The following is a 25,079-nucleotide window of genomic DNA, read 5'->3' on the forward strand; positions in this document are numbered from 1 at the left end:
CGCGACGCGAGTGGGCAGCGGGCGCGCTGGAAGTGCCCTGAGGCACCGGCCGCGGGAGGGGCCGCGGCCCGGGGAGCCTCCGGCCGGTCTGTCTGCAGAGGGCGAGTTCCTCCTTGGCTTATCGGCGTAACGCCGAACCGGGAACCCGCGGGTCTGTCATTCTTGAGCGAGATAATTTTCAATTTTCAAATGCGAGAACTCCTGCTGCATCAGCCTGAACGGGATTATATAATGAGGGTAAATAGTCGATAATAATGTTCTGGCTACTTGTTATATATTCCAGGTTTAGTTATTCAGTTATGGCTGTGATTCCATGTAACACCTGCTAATCGTCAGCATTGATAAAGCAATTTTGTAGCAAAGGAGAAGTTGGTTTATACGATTTTCAGTTTTCAGCGTGAGCTGCCATTAACGCTGTCTGTATCAAAACATTGCATTCCACATCAGTCTAAGATAGCTCTTTCTGTTTCAAATTTCACATGGAAAAAACGCGGAAAGGAGACACTGAAACACAGAAGGACACGTAATATTGAATGTGTTTTACTTATCTCCAAAAGTATTTGCAAAAGATTCTATTATTTTTTTTTTCCAATTCACTTTGCTTCAGGTGCCTAAAGGAGATGGCAGTTGGATCTTTTTGGTTTCATGGTAGATAGCATTAAAATGTTTTGTATAAATGTGCCTATTTATTTCTTTTCCCTTTCCCAGCTTGAGTTGTCAGCTTTGATCACAATTGTACAGCTCTCTATTTATGCTTATAAAGATTTAAGGCTTATTTTGAAATGCACAGATATAAGTTCTTTCTCAAGTAAAGATTAGGAGAGAAAATAGAGACAGCCAGTGGAAGGAGGGCATGATCAGGAGGAAAGCACTCAGTATTATGAGTCAGCATTGCCTGAATTTTTTCAAGTGGGCTGACAGCAGCTATAGTGATTGTCACTGAGTGTCCATCCAGCCCCACAGCACTTTTAAGCGGAACAGATGTTTGGAGAAGAAAGCTTTAACAGAACAGCCCTACTTCCTTCCCATGTCTCTTCCTACACTCCCACAGGTTGAGGCTTAAGGACTCCTTGAGCTACAGCTGGTGGCTTGAATATTTTGTTTTGGTAATGCTGCTTTGTTTGGGTTTTTTTTTGTTTTTTTTTTTTTTTTAATTGCTCTTCATATCTTTGTCTTCTGTGCACTTGTTTCATTGCTGTTGAAGAAGTAAGCAGGAGGTTGTTGGAGTAGTTGAAAGGAAGATATAGGAGAAAAGCCCTTCCAGATTGATGGCAGAAGAAGAGATAGAGAAAGTTATGTACCTAAAAAGTTACTGTCAGTTTATTTTCTGGGTAAGATTGATAGTAATCTGAGAAGTTTTAAAAACGGGAAGACAAATCCTTTATCAGTGAATTTTGGAAAACAGAAATGCTTACTTTGCTATTTCAAGGTTCTAATATCCCAATTTAGAAAGGGAAAAACAACTGAGTTAGGGGTATGCATTTGTAAGATTTTTTACCCTTTCTGACTCTTAAGTTTCATTAACTTGTAGAAAAAAAGAAATTCTAATGTGTAAGAAACAGACAGAATTTGACATTTTACGTATAATTTTAAGTGTCAAGTGCATAGTTTATAAGAAAAAAATCTTTTCTGGTTGATCCAAGAAACAATAAAAACTAACCCTGAGTTTATGAATGTTGCTTTCTAAACCAACCTACACTTGCCTTGGTTATAGTCTCTTAAATAATTCTTTTTTCTAGACCAAATTAAAACAGTAATAGTTTTAGAGAAGGCAAACAGTAAGTATTATAGCAATATGTAATTTTGAGTTACTAAATGTGTTCCCTGAGTTCTTGAATATGTGACTGACGTTTATAGGTAGCATGCTGAATTCAAGCCTTGTGCCTTCTGTGTTTGTCACACTCAACATCATGTGTTGCCAATGTTTGGATTCCTTTAAATTTGGAGTACTGTCTTGCTTTCATTGTAGGGATCTCTGCTCAAGTGTCTGTGCATTGCAGTGCATCCTTTCCCTCTCCAGCAAGTGGTGGTTGCAAGAAATGGGTAGTTGGTAATGGGTAGTGCCTGGGCCTGCTCTGCCTCTGCTCATTTTACACACAGTTGTGATGTGTTTTTGTCCTATGTGTGTGCACAGAAACCTCTGCTCAGAGGAGCAAGAAGAGATCTAGTGAATTGTCTCTTTTCTGTAATTACTCTTAATGTTGTCTAACTTCTGAGAACTCTGGAAACTGTTCAGTTTAGCCACCAAGTGGTGTTCTGCGAACAGCCTAGGAAGAAGTCTTGAGCCTGCTCAAGGATTCAGGCAATGGATGTCCTTTCAGTCATGATGACAAGGGTGATGTTGACAGCGTGACTGTCAACTTTGTTTGCTAGTTGTCTGTAGAAGTGATCCTCCCCAGTCCCAGCGAGGTGGTTGTATATTTGGGGTTGAAGTAAAATACTAAGGTGGGTTTTTATTCTGGACAAGAAGTAAGGTGGTGTGATAGAATGACTGTGGACACCTATTTTGTCCTAATTTGCAACTTGCAAAGCAGCCAAAAGCCATCATCAAATATTATTTTTTTTCTTTTGCCTGAACAAACTTTACCTGTCTCTCATGGGTTATGTTACTTTATCATCTTTTCTGACCAGTATTGCTTTTGCTTCTATGGTTCAATCCTTTAAAAAAAAAAAAAAAAAGAAAAATCCAAGCTTAGTATTTTCGTAGTAGGCTGTGTTAATATGTTCTGCCATATGGTAAGCTGTTGATTTTCCCAAACTCCTGAGTTTTCTTGTGGCCTATTGTCATGACTAAATCTTAGGGATCCTTAGCATAGTATTAAATACCTGTTTGATGACATCGTAACATGTTCTTAGAATTCTGACTTATCAGTATCTTGTACTGCATTAACTGCATTTTTTTTCATTGTTTTCATCAGGCTGGCAGACAGGTCAGTCTTTCAGTAGTGGATTGTTGTTGCCATAAATTAACCATGCACTTATAGCTAAGAAGATGTTAGAGAAGCTTGCTGTTAATTTTTGTTATAGAAGGCTAAAACTATCAAATGTCACTTAAAATTGTTGTAAAAAATTATTAGTTAGCCAAAACCTAAAGTTTTGTACATGTACTGTTGACATAACTATTGTGGAGAAGTTAGTTTGATGTCTCTCACTTTCCATGCGTGCTTCTTGATTATATGTTGCTCAAGCAGTGAACTACTTCCAGGCATAGTGAAAAGAAATTCCAACTTCTGTGCTGCCTGAAACAGCAGAGTTAAAACTCAGTATTCTTTGAGCAAAGTAATTTTTTTCCTCCATTAGAATGCATTACTGATGGAACTTTATGGCTTTGGCTGAAGTCTTAGTATTTCCTAGCCCTTTGGAGAAAGAATTGTCATCAGTCTTTCTAAAGACAAGATTACAAAAGCAAGTTTAAATTCCATAGTGAGACACATTATGTTAAAGTGGACTTGGGATTTTTACATGAACTTTTTGGTGTCACACTCACAAAAAAAAGCATCTGTGTTTCATTGATCTCCTTTGCATTTTTCCCCTAGCAGGCTGTTTCAAAACAGGCCCTTATTTCTAAATAAAAGTGCAGAAGTCAGTGGGCAACTAATCAGAACATAACTGCCTTCATTTGATGATGAGCAGATACATCATTTCTCTGAAGAGCCATTTCCCTTTTCTTTATTAAATATCTAAGGACAATTAGATTTCTCTGTGATGTGCTCAGAGAAGGCTTCTGGAGCACTATTACAGACTTGACTAGCATAGAGCAAGACCCTTCTGCAGCACAAAAATACACTGCTTCCAGTTATGCTGTGCTTGTGAAGGCAAGTCATGGCTATGGTAAGTAAATTAGTGGGCAAAATGGAATATTTCTGCAGGACCACAGATGTAGGCATGGATTGTTTTAAAAGAATTGACTATTGATGTTTAGAGCTGTGTTTATATCTGCTGTATTTACTGGATAGCTTGGACACCTTTCCTATGTGGAAATTATTAATTAGTTATGTTTCTCACTGCTGAAATTTTTACATTTATTTATTCTCTGTAAGCAGCTGCAGATTGCAATGAGTTGTAGTTCTCCACAAGAAAGGCTGGTTACCAGTCAGTCATTTACAAACTGTTTCACTTGTGAGTGTAAGTTGGCCTTTTAGTTGATCATTTGTAGGAGAGGAATATCCTGAAGGTGAGGGTCTCACCAACATTTGTCATGTATTTTTTTTTTTTTTTCACTTCTAGGAAGTAATTGATAAAGTTTTAAGTGTTATCATATAGCATAAGGGACATGCTTGCATCCTTTGGTTTCCCCATAAATCTCATTTCATACACCTCTTAGGAACAGCTTAGTAAATGAGAGATGAGCATTTTGGTTCTAACCTGCACATTGTGACACAAATTAATCTGGTCTCTGTAAAAAGGAGAATTAGACCTAAAAAGTTCTTGAGCTGCTAGTATGTAAACGAAGTTGCATGGAATGGTATGTTTTCATGTGTCAGGTACCAAAGCCTTTTAAACTTACCAATTTAACTGCCTGTAAATTTTGTATCCTTTTTAAATGAAGAGTTGTGTTAAAAAGATTGATTTTGATTAAGGATCAGTGAATGTTTAAAAATAGGACTCAATTGTTTCTTATTTCTAAGATATGGACCTAAAGCTTTTAGTAAATGTATCTGCATTTGTGTGCTTTTGTTTATTTTTGTCCTAATGTAGTGTAGATGCTAGACCTGTCCCCTTTCCAGGAGGAAGCTAGGCTTTGGGGAATGAGTAGGAAAGTAAAATCTATAGAAAGGAGTTAAAATTATAAACATGTCTGCTTCAGAGTGTGTTACTTTTTCGTAAGTGCCCAATAATACTTGAACTTAAGTTAAATAATTGAGTTGCATTTTACTGAAAAGACAAAACTCTTAAATCTTCCAATCTATTGCATAAAAATACTTGACATGGTTGATTTTATTTTAGCTGATTAATCTGATTGTTCCCTCTGTTTTGTTAGCCAAGGGGATGGTCCTTCAAGTATATGTGTGTGCCATTGACATGCTGAACATCAAATACAAAGAAATTTTCCAGACTGAGGTCTAAGAGAACAAAGGAAGTTTTCTGTTAAAGGTTTTAGTGTAGTCCATCAGTATTTTCTCTTGCAGCTCTGAGGAGCTCTCAGCCATCTTTTGCACAAAAGCACTGTATCTAATTCTTTTCCTTTGAAAGAAGGCCTCAGTTTCTTGAAGGTTGTTACATTCCTGTGTAAGACGTGAAACTTTTTCTGATGAAGGACCATCTCTAGATGAGCAGAAGATAGTGTCAGCAAAAGCAATGTGGTTTGTCTTCTCAGCACACTGGGACAGTGCCTGACAGACTGTAAACCATACTGGACTGCAGAGGTAATTAAAAACCTGGAATTGTTCTTGGAAAGAAATGAAATTTAGTACAATTTGGTGAGTGATGGAAATGTTACTCATATGACTTTGAGTGATGGTTTCAACTTTAGTGGGTTGCTGCAACATTGCTAATGAAGTTCCTCTTTAAAACACTTCATATATTTGCTGTACATGTGAACTGGCCACTTCAAGTTTCTCTGGGACCATCAAAACCCCATGACATATTAGTCAGATGATGAGTTTTAAAAAATAATGCTACACAAAGCTTTGAAAGCCTAAATTTTATACAATCTAAAATGTTAGACTGCTTTATTTTTTTTGTCTCAGAAGGACTTTGAGAGCTAGTGTGTATCAAGTGAAATAGAAGCTAGGGAATGGTAGCCATGATATTCCTGACTACTGTCAGGTGATTTTACAAGAAAAATCAGGAATATGAGGGTAAGTGAAGACTTCTCACTCATGCTTTGGCAGAAATCAGTTACATGAATTTTTCGTATAAAAGACCCAAATGAAGTTTATAGTGAAGCTACGTTTGAGCCCTGAATTTGGATTTTAGCTTGTCAGGGAGCATTACAGCAGGCTGACTCACCTCCTTCATGTGTCATTGACTGAGTTGGTTTAATTTGTTCTACAGATATTAGAATGGTATTAGCTTTGAAGCAGGAAAGAGACTGGGTCTATGGAATGCTATAAAACTAGCTAGAAAACCACATATACAATTTCAGACCCAATTATGTCAGACTTCTTTTTATATGTAGAGTAATATGGAGATTACTTCCTGTATTCTGGAAGTTCCTGTTTCTTTCTATTTTCATGAAGAGAAGAAATTGTTGAAAACAAATGATACATACAGCAGTGTTTGTGTAAGACTTGCAGTTATTTTTACTTTGTCATATGGTAAGGAAAATAGTTGAGACAGTGTTTCAAGATATCTATAATCTTTTGAGTAATCAAGAGGGAAAGATATAATTCTTTGATACAAGTGTTCCTTGGGGAAATGCAGGAAAAAGTTAGTAAGCAAATTCAACGAGTACAGTGAAATATCTTTTTAAAAGAAATCTAAATATATTTTTTAAGAAAATCAGATCTTGTCTGGCAAATGCAAATACACAGACTGCTAACATAATTAGGCCTTCTGTAAGATGACCTGAGTATTCCCAGGGAAAGAGGTTTATACATTTGTATTTAGTGTGGAATGTTGCAGTCTACCTGTAACTGGCCTTACTTAAAATATTTTATATGCAGCCTCATTGCAGTATTCCTTTGAGTAATTTGGGAAACTAAACACAGTATTGTAATTCTCTTGGAAATAAAGCCTTGTAATCATCAGCTAATTAAAGGTACTAGACATGAAGTTGAGATACTGAATTTTATATATTTCAGTTGGAATATATATATATATATATATATATGCTACATATCATGCATCTGTGTTTAGTATCAATATAAACATTTATTGTCTTTGCAATAGCTCAGAGGATGTAGCAGACAGATCTGTGTCTTGCCTGATTGGCTCATCAGGTGGCTGAGAATTGCTGGTAGTTCAGTTTTCTTAATGAAAGAGTACAAAGTCTTTGATAATTAAGTTTTGTGCCCCCTCATCTTTTTAAAGATCAATATGTTCAAACTCAAAACTCACACATTTCTTTAGGAGGTATCTGTATGATCTCAGGCAGGCAGATGCCAATGAATGTTTCCTGTGCCCTGGGTTCATTGGTAAGCTGGGGGTGGTTAATGGGACTGGGAGCCTGAATGAGTGTGCCTGCTTTGGAGCTGGGAGATGCCTACTCAGTTCCATGTGTCCTGTGCAGGGTAAGGAAGATGTGCCCCTGCCTGTTTATCTCCAGACCTAGCCATCTTCAGTGGAAGGGGGGCTGGTGTCCCAGGAGTGAGCTAAAAGTGGGATTTGTGTTCAAAATCTTGGATAAATTGGCAGGTTCTTGATTGATCCCCCTCCAGAGAAAAAGCACATTTTAAAAATCGATTAAGTCTATTTTTCATCACACATCAATAATAATTTGAAATAGTTTGAGCATCCTGATGGTGTTCTTGATGGTTTGGCATTGCAGTCAATGTAGGTTACCTTTTGTACTCTTTAAAGGTAACTTGGATTTCAGCATCCAAAAAATGTTGAGAATAACAAGGAAACCAATTCTCTTTGTAGAGGTGAAAAACTGGCTGAGCTGAGTTGGGCAAAGACTTCTGTTCACTGGGGACTTCCAGCCTGGGCTGGTTAGCTGAGTGTGTGTGGAGAGCTCTCCTAGGTCTGGGAAGTGTTGGACTCAGGAACACTCTGGGCTCACGCTCTGTGTGCGCTGCTTGGCCGGGAAGCGCTGGGCTGGAGCAGCTTTGAGAGCAGGAGGGCTCCAGCAGTGAGGGGGCAGCAGCAGAGATGAGAGGGTGGGGGAAAGAGTCCTGTCTCATGTGTAGCTGGATTTACCACCGTGACCTAGCTAAGATCATAGGAGAGGTGCTGTGGTGTGTCTGGCTGCCCTTGTTACTGCTACAAACAGCCCGCCACAATTTCTTTTCCACAGCAATGAAGAGTAGCAAAGGGAAGGACACTTTGTAACTGCAGAGCAGAGCATCCTTCTTGTAGGCAGATACTGCTTCAGGCCTGCAGATGTACCTGTTAAAATAGTAACAACCAGGTTTTTAAAGAAATACTTATTTAGGAAAGCCTTGAGGACACTGTCCAAAAAACCCAAAGATTAAAGGTTTAATGAGACTTGTTCTCTTGAGTCTTTCCAGAATATTGTGTTAAGCAAAGTCACATCCCTAAAGAAGGGAGGTTAAACCAAATGCTCACACAGATTTTCCTGTGTTTGCTGGAGCTGGTGATGCCCAGTGAAATTATCTGCTATCATTCACAGTAAATGTATTCTCAGTGCTGTTGCTGTGGTTTGTAACTGGGGGAGCCCCAGTTTCTCTGTCAGGGCTAGAATGAAACCTTTGTTCTGTCAGAGGAGAGGTGCAGATCTCCTGAGAGTCAGTAGGAATCGTTTGTGTGCTGTGTGTACACACTGATGTGTGACAGATCTCTTATTGCAGGGGTTGTCAGCAGAAAGGTGGGAGGCAACAGTGGTGGTTTAGTGATGGCCAAGTACAGCTGTGCTGTTGGTTGAAATGGTGTACATGGGATTGGAAAGTGGTGACATAGCAGGGATTTTCAGTCTTTGTTAAGAGGAGGCTAAAGAGTTGAAAAGGCAGGTATACTCAGTGTGTCCAAAGGGATTCTGGCGCATTGCTCTTTACAGGAGGAAAAAATAATTAAAACCAAACTATAGATTTGCAGCTTAAATTTGGTAAATTAATTAATTAATTAGACTTTTGCTTGTTAATATTGCTATTTCATGTTTTCCACATCATTAGAATCAGCTCAACAAATGTAATTGCTATTTCTATGCTTTCCTGAAGAGAATCAACATTACTAATAACTACCATCAAAATAATTTACTTTGTTGCCAGTGATTTTCTATTACAGTTTAGACTGAGTTCTATAAGCATGTTAGTATTTAAAGGGAACCAAAAGAAAAGACATACTTAAAAGAAACAATCAAAACCAAACCCCTAAAATTACTAATGACAATATATACTCACTTTCAAAAATCCTGGTATTTTATTACTGACTTTCTGGACATTGTAATTCCAAGTCAGAGTATTTTACTTTCACTTCTCATCAAAATATGAATTTTCAGCAACTTCTCAGATTAGAGTAGAATCACAAAGAGGAAAGAAATGCTAAAAACTGCATATGACTTATTTGACAATTAGTGTTCTGACACATATGGAGTTCTGCAGTCAGTTTACTAGAGTCATAGATATAAAAAAAATATGGAATCTTCTTTATTAATGAAGTATGCATTTATTCAGATCAGGTGTTTTGGGATACAGCCCAAGGTTTTCTCATTTTCAAATTTCAGTGACCTGTTTTCTAGAAGGTTTTAAATCACTTTTCAAAGATTAACTCTGAAATCTTCTGCCACTGTTACACATTTTGAAATTAAGATAGGTGAAATGATGAAATGTGAAAAATCCTGTTACTATATCCTGTTTAGGGAAATGGATGATGATAACATAGCTAAATACCTCTATGTCATGGTTCAGAAGTTTTCACTGATGCTGACAAGCTAAGAGAGCTGGCTTTACATATTTAGGAAACCTGGAAAAGCCTGGCAAAAAGGATGTAGGTGTGACTAGTTAGCTGTTAGATTAGAATTGTGTTTTCTTAATTTTGGTTGGCCCTAGGTGACTGCCATAACTTTTTTCCCCCAAACAAATTCTTCATGTGTTTTTGATGCAAATTTGGCTGTGAGCCTTTTGATGTTCAAACACTTGCTTTTGGCAGTTGTGCACTTTGCCTGTTCTGTGTGTCAATGTTTTCAGATAGCTGGCTAGAAATAGTTTTGGGGTACTAATTTTCTGATACATTCTAATACACCTCTGCCCTGAGAAACAATATTGTTAGGCACATTGTTTTGACTGACTTAACTGCTGTCTTGCATGGTTTTCTTGACCATACTTTTTGATATTCTTCACATAATTGTCTTCTTCACACTTTTGAGTTATTTTTTTTTAATACCCAGTGGTATGTTGGTGAATGAATGTTAGCAAGATTCTTGATTTCTGTTGCTACACCACCCCCCTTCAGCTCTCTTACTGTACAGTGTAAGCCTTGTCATTTATAAGCCAGATTGACCTTGAATTTTGTTTTATGCCTTAAGTCTTCCCAGTTATTTAACTTTGTAAAGATAAACACTGAATGTATGTTTTTTCTTCCTGTTTGCACCACATAGGATATTACTCAAAATCACTGTTTTTCTAATCCTTATACCTAAGATTCTTAGAGTGGGTGACTCCTAAAGCCTGCTGCGTATGGCAGTAATTTTTACTGTATTAAGATTGGCCCTGTTTCTGCCAGCATTTATTTTTGGAATAGTTGCATTACTTGTGATATTTTAAGCAGTTTAAAGCCTTTGAGAAAATAATCAGTCTTAAGTGAGATGTATGAGTTACCTTCATTATAATGTGATTTTATTCAAAGTGAAACAGCAGTAATTTATCCTTTCATAGCAATAGTGAATAAAGGATATAGACTGTGTGAAATATTAATACACATATTAAATTTAGAATTTTGAAACCTCTAGTAATTTTCATTCTTTTCTTTTATAAAGGATGGTGTCAAATGCTAGTGTTGGAAGCAATTCTTTTCCAAAATTATATTTAAAATATATGTGTTGAAATTTTTGTATTTTGGGTTGTTGTGAGTTTTTTTTCTTTTTCCTTTTTTCTTCTTTTTATATATCTGACTTTTGCTGTCCAACAGGGACAAGAACTAGCTGGAACCTTTCTGATGCTTATGTTGGTATCTTACTATTTCCACCTGTGGTTTGCATCCCTGCCTCTGAAGACTTCTAGCAAAATTTAATATTTTCAGAATGAATGCTAAGCATATGGAAATTGGAAACTTCTAGTCTTCTGGGAGAGCTCTTAGGTGTTTGTTTAAACAGTTTAGTTGTGTTGGTGTTGGAGAATAAGTGGGAAGGTTGAGTACCACTTGTTTGGGTTTGGCCTGTGTTGTGTGTCTTCTTTTTGCTATGAAGTGAAAATAAAATACTGCTGGATTTGACAAGAAAGTTCTTTGTAGCATTGTATCCAAATAAAAGCTCCTGTTTCAGCAATCAGTCAGTCTTTATATTGTGCTTCAAATAAATGTGCTGTGTGATGAGATGGAGTTTTTTATTTCAGTTGAAACTTTGCTTTAATTAGATTCTGTTGGAGGATCTTGGGAAGGGATTTTTTCCCCCTGTATCTCAGTGTCTGTAGTATCTTAGTAATTATTTATAGGCTGTACTGCAGAATTGTTTGTGGCATTGAGTAATTCAGTGTTTTGAGGAAATCAGCAAAGTTCAAAATAAATAGTTACCAGCAGCACTACTTCAGGAGTTCCTCTTCAGCCTTGGTTTTGTGAAGATTTAACATTTGCTAGGCCAGCTACCTCTTCCTCTGGTACATCTGGATTTCCTCTGAGTTGGGCTGGGGAAGGATTAAACTCTGAATTACTGTATATCAAAGCCTATATATTTTCAGATGCTGAAGGGAAGCTCTAGTGAGGGGTTCACTGGAAGATGCCCCCAACAGCTGCTCTTCTTTCCATAGCCCTGGTCAAGAACTAGCAGTAAATAATGATCAGCACCAGTTAACCTTTGCTTTCCTGAGCCCACCGCTTCTCTTACTCCAACAGCACCTCTTGCTTTTTCCCCAAAACCCTGGGGTCTGTCCAGGCACTGGCAGTGGGACTGGGGATCAAGGACGCTTGGTGTAGGAGTGACCTGAAGAGAAAGTGGGGAAAGAAAAGAGTGTGATGCCTTACTGTGAGACTTTTAGCTGTTGTAGACTCATGGGTGTAGCTTCTTTGTGACTATTTTCTGTACACTGACAGTGCTGGAGGATGCTTTGTGTTGACATAAATAAGAAATGTGGTGCCCCTGCTCTTCTGTCCTGCACTGTAGGGATTAGTGAAGGTGAGCAGTGGGTGGTCTGGGGGGGTTACACTGATATTCTGCTTCAGTGTCTATCAGTAAAGTAGTTGATCGTTTCAATATCTGTATTTCTACAGTTTCTGTGCCATTATTTTAGTTTATCAAGATGTTTTAAAATAAGCTTTTATTTCTATTTATTTTTATAATGGGAAGTCGGAGCTGATCCTGGATCCTGTGGTATTTCTGTACTGCAGAGATGAGCTCTGTGAGTATACATCAGGAGTTTCTCGGGGTTTGTCTTTGTGGATTAGCAACATACTTGCATGTTACTTCTATAATACTGTATTGCTGGTGATGCTTGTGTTACTTCTGACAGCCTTGGGGTCCTGGAGAAATAAATAATTTCAGTGTTGCTTTGTGCATACTGTATATTTTTTCCTTTGTTCCATGCAGCAGGTGTGCTGGAAAAAAGGAGTTTAAAAAGGACAACTTTTGCATCTTCTTCTTTTTGTCAATACAGGTGGCGACAGACAAGGTTGCAGGCAAGCTGAGCTCCACTCTCTCATGGGTGAAGAACACGGTATCGCACACCGTCAGTCAAATGGCCAGCCAGGTGGCGAGTCCATCTGCCTCCCTGCACACCACATCCCCCTCCACCACTCTGTCCACACCCGCCCTGTCACCATCCTCACCAACACAGCTGAGCCCAGACGACTTGGAATTACTTGCTAAACTTGAGGAACAGAACAGGTGAATGGAAAACTTTGCTCTTTAAAGTACAGTAATGAGACTAAATTGGTTTATTGCAGTTGTATCATAGAGGCTGTTAAAAGGGAATTAGTTAAAACTTCATAGCACAACACTTCAATTTGAAAGCCCAGAGGTTTAAGAATTTGTATTTTTGTGATGTATTTTGCAAGTTATGTTTTTGTGGAACTCTAAAAGGTGATTTTCTCTTACAGTTTTACAGGAGTGTTTATAGCTGCTTCTAATAGTAAGAAATTACACTGTGATTTTTAGTATGCAATTTAAAGTAGAGCATCTCAGGGATGAGACTTGTGTATAACTTTCTTACCTTCTAAGATTATAGCTATAATTTCTATGAATTTCTTGAAATCTTAAATATTTCTCAGTTTTTATTCCACTTTTATCCAGTTCTTGTTTCAGCTAATAGTCTGCTATGTACGGAGATAGAACCCTGTTCAGCCACCTTCTTGCTGTTCCACTAGTGGTGCTGCATGCACAGTATCTTAAATTAATTAAAGTACATTCCTAATCAGATATTTTCTGTTCATCTTGCCTTTTTATATTTAGCAAATAACAGTTTGCATGATAAACTTTCCATGGGTGCCTATTTATCTGCCCCATGTGCAATTCAAGATGCAAGTTTCAGATGGTTCAGTTGCTCTTGATGTGCACAGTGATGCAAATTCACAATATCACTAAGAAATTAAATTGGACTGTATAATTTCTTAATGCTGAATTTCCAGAAGCCATACCCATTTTTGCACTTTTGAGGTAGGACTCCTAAGTCATCTGTCCTTTTGCAAAATCTGGTTGTATTTGAAAAGTATGTTTCAGTAGTTTTTGAGAGGTTGGCTGTAAACAACTCGAGCTCCAAATAGATTTTCAGACTTGGCAGGTAGCTGCAGGGCTGGGTTACCTACAGGAGATGGCTATCCCTGAGCTGTAGTGAAGTGCAAGGTTTGATAATTTAGCTCAAACTAGCTTCTGTTCCAGCTTCTGTGTGTGTGCTGGCCTTTGCACTGAGGCAGTTGAGGTACTCTATCTTTGATTGGGTTGGGTGGGTTTTTTGTGTGGTTTTTGTTGGCTTTTTTGTTTGTTTTGTTTTGTGTGGTTTTTTTGTTGGGTTTATTTTTCTTTTTTGTTTGGTGGGTTTGGGGAGAGGGGGTTGCTCTTTGGTGATTTTTTTTTGTGGGTTTTTTTTGGCAGTATTTTTTTGTGTGTGGTTTGGTGCCTTTTTAATAGTATTATTCTTATTCTTGGTTGGGAGGGGTTGTTTGGCTTGGGGTTTTGTTTTTGTTGGTCTGTTTATTTGTTTCTTTTTTCTGCTGAGTCACTTTTGAGGGTAGTAGCTTCCAGTGGAGGAAGAGAGTAACTGGAGAAGAGGCAATGTTTGTGTGTCACCTGGCATGTCTTCTCTCATGTCTACATTCTGCAGCCTGATAGCAGCAGAATTTGAAGGGAATTTGATACATCTGTCCAGATTTTGACAATAGAAGGAAGCTTCTAGAACCACCTCATACGCTTTTCCTTGTCTTTGAAGATGAACTCCATGTAATTTTTGCTGTGCAAATTAAAAATTATCAAAAGAAGCAAAAAAATAGTTAAATAGCACTTTAAAGAAAGCTAATTTGCATTTAATCTGAGGCTTTCTAGTCTGTTCATGACAAAACAGCTAGCTTGTATTTGAAAAGCAAACTGTTCTTTGGACTGCTTATCTATGTTGAAATGTAATGTCTTTACATCTAGAGTCTTCTCGTTAAGGCCTGCAGTCAGACTACCTGGCTTGTTGCAAGGAGAACGTGAGCTTGGGCTTTCTGTCTCAAATCAGCTTTCTTCATTTAGTAAATAAACTAGCCAATCTTGTCTAGTTTTATTTCATTTTAGCCAGGCATGTTATTATTCCCACATTATTCTTGTGTGTGAATTCTGTTTAGAGGCTACCCTATCAAGTGTATCTTTGCTGGTGAGATACTGCCCTTTAATTCTGAAATTCGATGCTTATGCTGGCTGCACTGTAGCTTCAGAACAGTTTGCATCTGCAGTTTAGCACAGTGGCACTTTGTTGACAATTGTACTCTGTTCACAGGGAACCATTCTTTCTGCTTGCTGGAAGAACTGCTGCTGTGGATGTTTGTAAAGGTTTTGGGTTTTTTGTAGGCTTTTGTGTCAGAAGAATATGAATTAGGTAACAGAAAAGAGAAGAACTCAAATTGTTTCAGGCTATGTCTTGTAGCATTCTGTAATCTAATTATAATGAAAGTCCCCACAAAATAAAGAGGAAGCTCAGTCCAGAGTCCTGTTTGGCATTAGTAAATCATTTATAAAGTTTTAAATGAAAGAAAACAGTGGCTAAACGTCACAGAACTTGCGACTTACTGTGAAAAGAACTTCCTGTTTTCAGATCTAAGGACAATGAGTTTAGCCAGGTAAGGTCAAATTACAGAAACTTAGTATAACTTCTACAGAAACCTGTGGAAACTGGAAGTGTCTCATTAGAACCTTGTTTTTGTAATCTTAATGTTTATTCTACCTTTTTTTCTCTGTGATTTCTTTGAATTTGGTCTTTAGGCATTGTTTTGGATTGAGAGAAGGAGCTTCAAACTCATTTTTCATTATGGATCAGTATAACCCAAGTTTCTAAACATTTGAAGTAGATTTTTAAAGTATTTTCTTCAAAACTAAATTTTATGCATTCCATTAATAAATGGAAAATTATTTGAATTTTTTGTTTTTAAAAATAAAATTCCAAATTAAAATTTGTCTTGAAAAGGCTTTCTTCTTTTTTTTTTTTTTTTTCCCGAGGTATTGCTATTTAACTCTTTTTCCAAACAAAATACTCCTGCAGAATCTGTACTATTTGTCTCCAGGAGTTAAATTACTTTTTCCCTTACTTTCATAAACATCAGCAGGTGAAAGCTGGGAACAGGGAAAGCTAGTATAAATATCTTTATTATAGTGGAGAGCTTAAAAATTGTAGGTATGCTGAGATTTCCATACCACCTCTTATATAATATACCTTGGGTTATAATTTGTTTATTATCTAAAACATAACCTGACCTTGCTGAAATACTGTGGGATTAACTTTCATACTAATTTTTGAGAAATTATTCAACCACATGACTGATATACTGATGTGGGAATTCTTAGAAGTTAAAGCACAAATGAAACTCTTGGTATAGCGAAACACTTTGAAGTTAGTCTGGATTGTTGCTCTTACCTAGCACATGGTCTAAAAAAGTTGTCCCTGCTTATGGGCCTCAATATTAGCTGAGGATCAACAAAGCATTGCCTTTTTGCCAAGTCCATGGCCACAGCAGCCAGCTCGCAGGGAAGTCTCCTCAGGAACTTGTCTAGCACTTAACACATCTTTGTTTATGCTTTGCTGCTGGATAACCCCAAAGGTTCTCACGTTTGAACTCCTCACTTTAATTACACATTCATTAGCTCTACCAATCACTTCTGTTGCCTCACTTGGTCTGTAGGTCTGGGATTTCTCCTGTGCATTTATAAAACACTGAATAGATTTGTGAACATTTGTCAGCAAATGTCAGTTGTTTTAAAATTACTTCAAAGGTTTTAATTGTTCTGTCTTTATTTACACTGTCAATTTTTAAAAAGTGTAATCAGGTAGACTTCCAGGAGGCCAATTTTTTGTCTTTTAAATGACTATATTTTTTTTAAAAGTTTTTTGACATTTCATGTTATCATTGAGGATATTTGACTTCCTTAGGTTTTCTTTGTCAGTCTGATGCATGATAGCTGTGGGTAACATTTTTATCTGTTTCTTAAAATGCTGCAGTGCGAACTGTTCTGTCTGCAGATTCACTTGTGATCTCAAGAGAAAGCAGTAACGTTGAACAGTTCTTTACACATGTAGTCCAAATCCACGCTGGTAAAATTGTTTCACTGAACCTCTGTGTGTGTTCTTTGTCAAGAAAACAATTAGTAGTGTGATCCTTTGATTAGAAGAACTTGAATTTGTTTTTTGTGTGCTTTCTTTACAGACTCTTGGAAACAGATAGCAAATCCTTACGATCAGTAAATGGGTCAAGAAGAAATAGTGGATCTTCTCTTGTATCTAGTTCATCAGCTTCTAGCAATCTCAGCCATCTTGAAGAAGACTCATGGATCCTGTGGGGAAGGATTGTGAATGAATGGGAAGATGTACGGAAGAAGAAAGAAAAGCAAGTTAAGGTAGAAGCTGGAAACTGTTTTTTGGATATATTTTTAATGTGATAAAAGTGATACTGTTTTATCTTTGTGATGGGCTTATTATTTTAAAATAAATATAATAATACAAGTAATAATATAAGTAATACAAACTTCCAGTTGAATCTTTCCATCCCTAAGCCTTAATGCTTCCTTTGTAACCTTCCTATGTGCTGTCGCCCAGCTGAAAACCAGATGCATTTACTGTATCTTGAATACTAAAGCTTTCAGTTTACCTCTGATGAGAGATTTCCATGAGTACAGGGATGATTAGCTTTATGTTTCCAAAAATGGAATTACTGAAAATCAACTTAAGGGCATCTGATAGCTTGATGCTATGATTATGTATATGTATGCTGTGCTGCCATATCCTAAGCAGCTCACTTTTTAAAGCATTCTTAATAATTAATTCTACTCAAAGGCTGCAATGAATTTAGGTTTTTGTGCTTGCCAATATGTTGATCCCAGAGATAGCCTTAGGCAGAAGAACACATAGTTCCTAAATTCTTGATGGATTGGATGAATTTTGTGCAGTGTGTCCAGTCTGGGTTAGTTGTGGTCATGTACAGAAGTGGAGCTCAATTACACTTTAAATTCAAACTGAAAAGCATTTAGTGCATTTGAACATATCCATGTTTTAGTGGCAGCAAGCACAGCAGTGTGGGATTTTTTTTTGTTAGTAGGCAAGTTGTTCTGCTTTGGTTCTTTATTGGCTGTAGTCAGTAGTTTTATGTGCAGAATACAAATGTGTCAGGGTCTTTTGAACAGTTTGAAATGTGTCTATGAATAGGTTGTGGGAAGGCAGAACAATGGGCTAAAGTAAAGTATCTTTTATATGAAGCAGTTGTGAAGAGAGAACATGACTTGAGAGAGGAAATAAAGGAAGAAAATGAACTAAAGATTTCCTGCTTGCATAGGGAAAGCAGTTTCTGGAAAGGTGTTCCAAAAGGCCATGAAAAGAAGGCCACAGGAACCTGACAAGAGAAAGGAAAAGTGAGATGGTAATAAGAAGATCTGGTTAGTTAGAATTTGTTTGAACATTTCACAAGTATCACTTGTTTTTAGAGCTGGCCAAGTACAATTTTAGGAGTATTTGACTAACTTTCAGGGAATATTTAATCATATTGCTGACTAATATTATATTGAAAACTAGCCAAGTTTTCCTTTGCTGTTAAATAGTTTTCAGTATTTTTTTGTTGAAAGTCAACCTTAACTGTGAGTCTGCATTTATGGTGGAGTATCAGAGCATGCACACCTATTCCCTGATTGTGCCAGTATGTACATAGGTAGCAGCATATGTGTCTTTTTGTCCTGGCTGTAAAAGCGGGTCTTAGGTTATTAGAAATCTGGTAAGGTTTTAGGTTTTAGATGTGTCGATACCTTCCTCCAAAGGTGATGTGTTCCATCCTTTACATCTCTCAATCTACTTCAGAACTTGCTTCTTGTTTATAGAGCACTTCCATGGATGGAAATCCAATATGGAGCAGTTTATGAAGGGTGATTTCAGTCCTGCTGTTCAGTTCACATGACATGCCTAGCAGATGTGTTTTCCTGCTGTTCCTTTTAGGAAAGCTGGAGAGGTTAACTCTATTATTCTGTCAATCAGGTACATTAACGAGGCATTTGCAAGAAGTTTCTTGCTTTATTAGTAGCCCTTGAGGCTTTAGATGACTGATGTACTGTCCAATTCTGTTGTTGACAAAGGATAGCTAGAGACAGTTAAGTAAAGCTGATGTGTTAGGGTTCTTGTCTTGTAGAGTTGGGAATCTTTTAGGAAAAAGCCCTTTGTGTTGTGTTGTAGGCAGGAGAAATAGCTGGAGTGGCATTACTGTGGTGGTTCTGAAGAAGGATGGATTGAGAACTTAGGGATAGTATAAAATGGAGGTCAGTGATGTAAAACTCATGCAGCAGAGTTCAAGCTTAAGAAAAAACTTGAAAGCAAGAGTATCTTTGAAAGTTATCAGTGTTGCATTTATTAACTGTAATGTTGGAGAAGTAGGAGTTTGTTCCAATGTGTGGAACAAACAGGAAGAAGAGGAAGCTTTGCAAAATAGGAGATTACTGTGGCTTCAGAATAAATAATAATGAAAGAAAATAGCCTTTAGAAGAATACTTGATAACAGTTCTTAAGGTACAAAAAGTTCTTAAGGTACATAAAGGAAATAGTCTTGGAGAGACAATCTTCTAGGTCAGACTGATTCCAGTTGCAAAACATACCACCAAGACAGTCTGTTAAATTTCTGAATAATACTTATTTCTCAGTTTGCAGATCAAGCAACAAGACTACTTGTCCTTATGATTTATTAAAGGACAAGTAACAGGTTCTTAGGTCTACTCATCTGGGCATGTTTGAATTGTATAATAATAATACCTAGCAGGTTTTTTTTCCAAAAGATAAAATACATTTAGTTGATTTAATAGGTGTAAACTTAATGTTTTCGTGGTCCAGTGTCTGAAACTGCATGTAAATACTTTCTTAAAAGATAGTTTGGAAATACTGGCACACCAGAGAAATTAGACACAACTTGTCAAGTTTGTTAAATGACAGTTGTACTGTGCAAATTTTTTGTTGCACTTGACTGTGCTATGGTTAGTTCTACTTTTTGTCATTTACCAGTTTTGGAAATAATTTTTAGTTGGTGATTTCTTAGACCTCAATTACTACAAATATTACTAGGGAGTTTTCTTCAGTAATCTTTCATGAACTATGGACATTGTATTAAATTCTGTTTAACTGAAGTTCTTGTATAAAATTACTTGACTATTCAGTTTTTCACAAAGCTTGCCATGGATAAGGGACTACTTTCAGTAGCTAATTTAGCCACTAAAAATTATTCAGAGACTGCTTATTTTTGTTAATAATCCCACTGAGTTTGATGTTATAAACTGCATGAGTACTATTTTGCCATAATGTTAATTTTTTTCTGAAATTGTGAGGAATTTGATTTTTCTCTAGGTTAATTTTTTGTAATATTTTCAGGAAATATAAATTGATATTTTGTTCCTTAGGAGCTGGTTCGAAAAGGTATACCTCATCACTTCAGAGCAATTGTTTGGCAACTTTTATGCAGTGCTCAAAGCATGCCAATTAAGGATCAGTATTCAGAGCTTTTAAAAATGACATCTCCTTGTGAAAAATTAATAAGAAGGGACATTGCTAGAACATACCCTGAACATGATTTTTTCAAAGAAAAAGATAGCCTTGGGCAGGAGGTCTTGTTCAACGTAATGAAGGTGAGTTGGTATTTCAGCCCTTGAAGATATACTAGCAAGAACATGTGCTAGCTTGGATTGCTGTGTATATAGAGAACTTGCACCAGATTCATGTGTTGTAAGTTTTTTTTAAAACACAGACACTGCAATGATTTAACAAATCCCATTTTAGTTTCGATAGCATTCTCTTGTAAGTTTTTTTATATCTCACAAAGTAAAACCAAGTTGTCATTAGATCAAATCACAGACTAGCTGCTGATACTGTCATGGAATGAAGTGTGCCATGAATTATAGTAAACAGCATTGCCCAAGACAAGAACATTGGCAATCAGAACTAGTATTCAGTTTGTAGGCATTTCTGAAAAAAAGAGGAAGTGCACGTGGCAGCAGGAGCAAATGGCTGGTACACGCTAATGTGCAGTTGTTCCGGTTCATTTGGCATTCAAATGAAAGTGCCAACGTAGCATTGCTTGCATTACTTATTCTTCACTAGAGGTTAAACTTTGAAGATCAGACTTTTCCATAGAACATAGTTTCAACAGAAAAGTGGGCAGGTTTCCAAATCATAATAATTTCCATAACTCTCAAACAAAGATGCCACCTGCATGGGGATCACCACATTTCATTTATCTGTAAAAACAAAAACTGCAACATATATTTTTTTTAAGACAACTAGTTTCATTGTCTGGTCTGTTCTATAAAAGTAGTACTTTGTGAGATTTGTATGCTTGTGGTCTCTTTTGGCAAATTCCTGTTGAATTGTAGTTGAAAACTGCCTGTATTTTTGGTAGGTGTGCCTTAGCTTGAACTTGGTAAGTGCTCAGAGACCAGCGTTTGTAGCAGCAGGTAGAAGCTAGAATGTCTGACTAAAACTTCTGGATAGGATGCCTGCCCTTGTTGGATTTGGGGAGAGAAAGAATAAGTCATTAACAAGATAGCAGGATGAGCTATGATTACTTTTTATTGATAATGAGATTTTAATTGTTAAGAATTTTAACTTTATTTCCCAGGCTTACTCTTTGGTGGATCGTGAGGTTGGATACTGTCAAGGAAGTGCTTTTATAGTTGGATTATTGCTTATGCAGGTAAAAAATATTTTAAAATTTGTGAACTTTTAAAATCCATGCTAGAATGCATAATATACTGTGTTGATTTATTGGGAATTTTTGCAATGGTTTTCCTTCATAATTTTGTTACAATGTTGTCACGGGCAGCTGTTTAGTCTGGAGATGAAATGAGATTTACTTTGTGTCATTCTATTTGCCAAGATACTGTACAGGAGTGGGAGAATGTATTTTTTTTCTCAGAGCTAAGGTAGGATTAAAGGGTTGCAAGCTATTTTGGTGAGTGATACTTCAAAAATAAATGAACTTCTCATTTCACTTCTATTACATGGAATCTCCTCATATACAGTTGATTTGATTATCTTGAAGCTGCCTTTGTATTATTGGTTTTTGGTTTATGAAAAAAGTAGGGTATATATAAAAAAACTTACAGTCCTCCATTTCAGTTTAGAAATTATCTGCTAGAATTTAATATATACAAAAGTTCATTGGAATATTTGGCTGTAAATCCCTTAAGCAAAACAAAAACCTCAAAACAAACCAACAACCAAAAATACCACTCCACTGTGTGCACATGCACACACACAAAACCCCAACTCTAAATCCTCCCAGGCTTTTACTCTGATATATCGTTATATTTGTCCAGAGTCTTTACTGTGCTTTTTTATTTTTGATATAGATGCCAGAAGAAGAGGCATTCTGTGTGTTTGTTAAATTAATGCAAGATTACAGACTACGAGAACTCTTTAAACCAAGCATGGCTGAACTGGGCCTTTGTATGTACCAGTTTGAATGCATGATACAGGTACATACAAAATCTATCAAACTTGCTCTTCAGTAACTATGAATAAGGAACTTGGGAGTTACAGCTCAAGAGCAGGCATGTCTGTTGGCTAACAGGCTGTACTCTTGATAATAACTAGTTTCAGAACTTCAGAAGTAAGTGCATGTGGCTCTGTGAGCAATTTTTTTTAACCTTTGGCAAACAGTGACTGGCTTTAAACACTGAAGCATGAGGATTTGTATTGCTGCAGTTTAAGCATATGAATGTTTAATTCTGTTTGGATTGAAGATTCTAAAGTCAAAGTCTTCATAGTCAATTTATGGTATCTTAAAAGATGGAAATTGGTAGATAACCTCATATGTAGAATTGAAATTGTTTTCAGCTTTGGAATGCAGGTTTTTCTTGGTCAGGCTGATGGAGAAAAATAGGTTTCTGTTTTGTAATCCAGTTTACATGACTGGGGTGAGATATCACATAGCCCTAGATTTTGTCAGCTCTTTTTTTGTAGCCCATTCTAGCTTTTACTCAGGGATTTACACATTTGACTTCCTTGTAGGATCAGGAAGTGTTTTTGTTATCTGCTTTGCAGGGTAGACATTCTATAGGACATTCTATATTGGGATTTTTGTTGCATGGTTCTTGATGATGATGTGTCATATCTTTCCTAGTGCTGTTGCTAGTACAGACAGCTGCTATCTGTACTGAGTATCAATCATTTTCTTATATTCAAAATTTGTCAAAAACATGTCTGCACTACAACAAGAAGCAGAAGCTTAACATACTTGTGTATTTTATTTCTCTTCTTTTCCAGGAACATCTTCCGGAGCTTTATGTGCACTTTCAGTCTCAGAGTTTCCACACTTCTATGTATGCATCGTCGTGGTTTTTAACTATATTCCTTACAACTTTTCCACTACCAATTGCAACGAGAATATTTGATATCTTTATGTCTGAGGTAACTACTAAACAGTAGTCCTACGTTATATTTCAAGAGTAGCTGTTGAAAGCACTTATGTAGGTAGTGGTATAAATCCCATCATGATGGACAAATCTCATAGTCTTGCTTTTTATTTCTTATGCTGATTAGATTATTCTAAGGGAAGGTGTCTATGTGTGGAGTTTGTCAAGGAGGAGCAGCTAAGTCACTGAATGTTGATACTGTGGGTAGCTTTGTTCCCTAAGCCTGTTGAAGTGTTCCCAAATCTGTTCTTTCTGGATGCAGTGCATTAGCATTGCATAAAGCAGGGACATCCATTCCTCAGTATTATGATGAGTTTGCAGTGGAAACTAATGTTGCTTTTGGGGCAAAGCTAAAGTTCACTGGGGATATGCAAGCCAAGAAGAGGGAGTGTTAGTTCCTTTTATGGTCCAGATGAAGATTGGTACCAAAGAAATTTAGGGAATTATTCAGTGTCATTATCACAAAGACACCTATGCTGTGGTTAGGATTAGAGCTTTGCATAATTGTAACTAGTAACAAATCATAGCTTATGCTTGGTCTGCAATCAGCTTTAAGAAAGCAGTAAGTCAAAGGTGGATCCTTTCAGCTTGCCCTCAGGAAAGTCCAAGATGGGGTATGTAGTGAGACATTCCTTATTTTTTTTTTTAGTAGTTTAACTGCACTGTGGTGTGTCTGAAATGAAAACATCTTTTTTTGAGAAGTACTGAGGCCTTTTCTACTAGATATACTTAAAATGGTTGATAGAGCTGACTTAGAGAATTCCTGTCACTCGAGATTTTGCCTCATCACGAACTTCCCTGAGGGAGATGTCTGGCATCAGGACAAATAGCCAGACTGCTTGTCCTTGCAACAAAAAAACCCAAAAAACACAGAAGCCATTTGTTGAGAGATTTTTTTCAGTAGCCCCTTTACTTGTGCTTACTTGGGTGAGATTTCCAATGTTACTAAATAGTAGAAAAACTCTGTACTGTTGACAATGAATAATTGTTGGATATTTTTTAATTTCTCTTTTCAGGGTTTAGAGATAGTATTTCGAGTAGGCTTAGCGTTACTTCAGATGAACCAGGCAGAACTACTGCAACTTGACATGGAAGGAATGTTACAGGTAACATTCTAATAGTTTTATTATTTATTTATTATTGGTTAGAATAATTTTAAGAGATATCTGAAATGTGTAGTGTGTGTATATTTCCTTGCAGCTGTTAATTATATGTAATCTTGTGCTCTGATTGCTTTTAGCACTTTCAAAAGGTCATTCCACATCAGTTTGACAGTGGTCCAGACAAATTAATCCAAGCATCTTACCAGGTCAAATACAATGCAAAAAAGATGAAAAAGTAGGTATTACATTTTGAGAAAATAGATTATACTGTTGCTGAGTTACTGTTTGTTTACCCTTAAGAAATGTTATTCAGTGTTTCATTTTGAATTTTTTGTCTTTACATTTTTTGGGGGTTTTATACTATATAAACAGTTAAAACTGAAGTTCTGTCTGCAAAAAAAAATTCTAAAGTAATACTTGCTATTTTTCTTAAATATAACAAAGCTATATCTCACAGAAATAATTAAAAAAGCTTTTGAAAAAAACTGAAGGTTATGGGGAATTACAGCACTTCTGTAAAAAGGAACTGAATGAGAGGCTGGGTAGAGGGTGGTTTTCTGGTGGGAAGGGAGAATGTGGGGGTTTTTTTCAGAGTGAAGCAGGGAAAAGAGATGAAACTTTTGCAATCTGGCCTGAATTCTAAAGATTTTAGTTCTCAGGAACTGGAAAAATAATCATGGTGGTAAAGTGCATTTATAGTCGAAATTAGTGCTTTTTAAAATATAGATTGATACAACTTTGTAGTAACATTGACAACAGTAAAACAACTTTCACTTGGTGTTCGAAATCTTGAGAATACCACTACTTGTTGTTTTTAATTGCATGTCTCTTCTGCCTCTAGTAAATTTTGTTTTGATTAGCCAAGCTGCAGACAGTGTGATTTGCCAGGGTTAAGTTTGGTGGGTCACCCCTTGATTGTAAAGTACCTTATTTTTATTGTTGCACTGCAGGTTGTGCCCAGGGTCTTCCAAGCTGAATTTGTCAATCTTTTTCTTTTTTTTTTTTTCTGTCAGCAGCCTATGATCAGTAGAGTGAGCAGTCTTCTCTAAAAAAGAAGTAACAACAAAGCTTTCAGGAAAAATATTTTCTTTGCAAACATTTACAAGTGTATGTAGTTGAAAATCCTGCCATTCTAAGTCTGAACTTCCTGATCT

General features: G+C 36.8%; 1 protein-coding gene across 8 annotated transcripts in view; it reads left to right on the top strand.

The window, feature by feature from the left end:
* Positions 1-219: 219 nt before the first annotated feature.
* Positions 220-25,079, top strand: part of EVI5 (ecotropic viral integration site 5) — a 75,462-nt gene continuing 50,602 nt past the window's right edge. For 3 of the 8 annotated variants that reach the window (XM_033516401.1, XM_033516398.1, XM_033516399.1), the window contains exons 1-8: positions 12,366-12,595; positions 16,597-16,786; positions 19,811-20,035; positions 21,025-21,099; positions 21,758-21,883; positions 22,674-22,817; positions 23,839-23,928; positions 24,063-24,160. In XM_033516401.1, coding sequence (XP_033372292.1) covers positions 12,447-12,595; positions 16,597-16,786; positions 19,811-20,035; positions 21,025-21,099; positions 21,758-21,883; positions 22,674-22,817; positions 23,839-23,928; positions 24,063-24,160 — 1,097 coding nt within the window. In that variant the 5' untranslated portion in view covers positions 12,366-12,446. Of the gene's footprint in view, positions 238-10,668; positions 12,111-12,365; positions 12,596-14,683; positions 15,019-16,596; positions 16,787-19,810; positions 20,036-21,024; positions 21,100-21,757; positions 21,884-22,673; positions 22,818-23,838; positions 23,929-24,062; positions 24,161-25,079 lie in introns of those variants that run through there. The other 5 variants (XM_015636165.3, XM_015636166.3, XM_015636172.3 and 2 more) reach the window with 5 other exon arrangements.

Source organism: Parus major, chromosome 8 (assembly GCF_001522545.3).
Source record: "Parus major isolate Abel chromosome 8, Parus_major1.1, whole genome shotgun sequence".
Taxonomy (NCBI): domain Eukaryota; kingdom Metazoa; phylum Chordata; class Aves; order Passeriformes; family Paridae; genus Parus; species Parus major.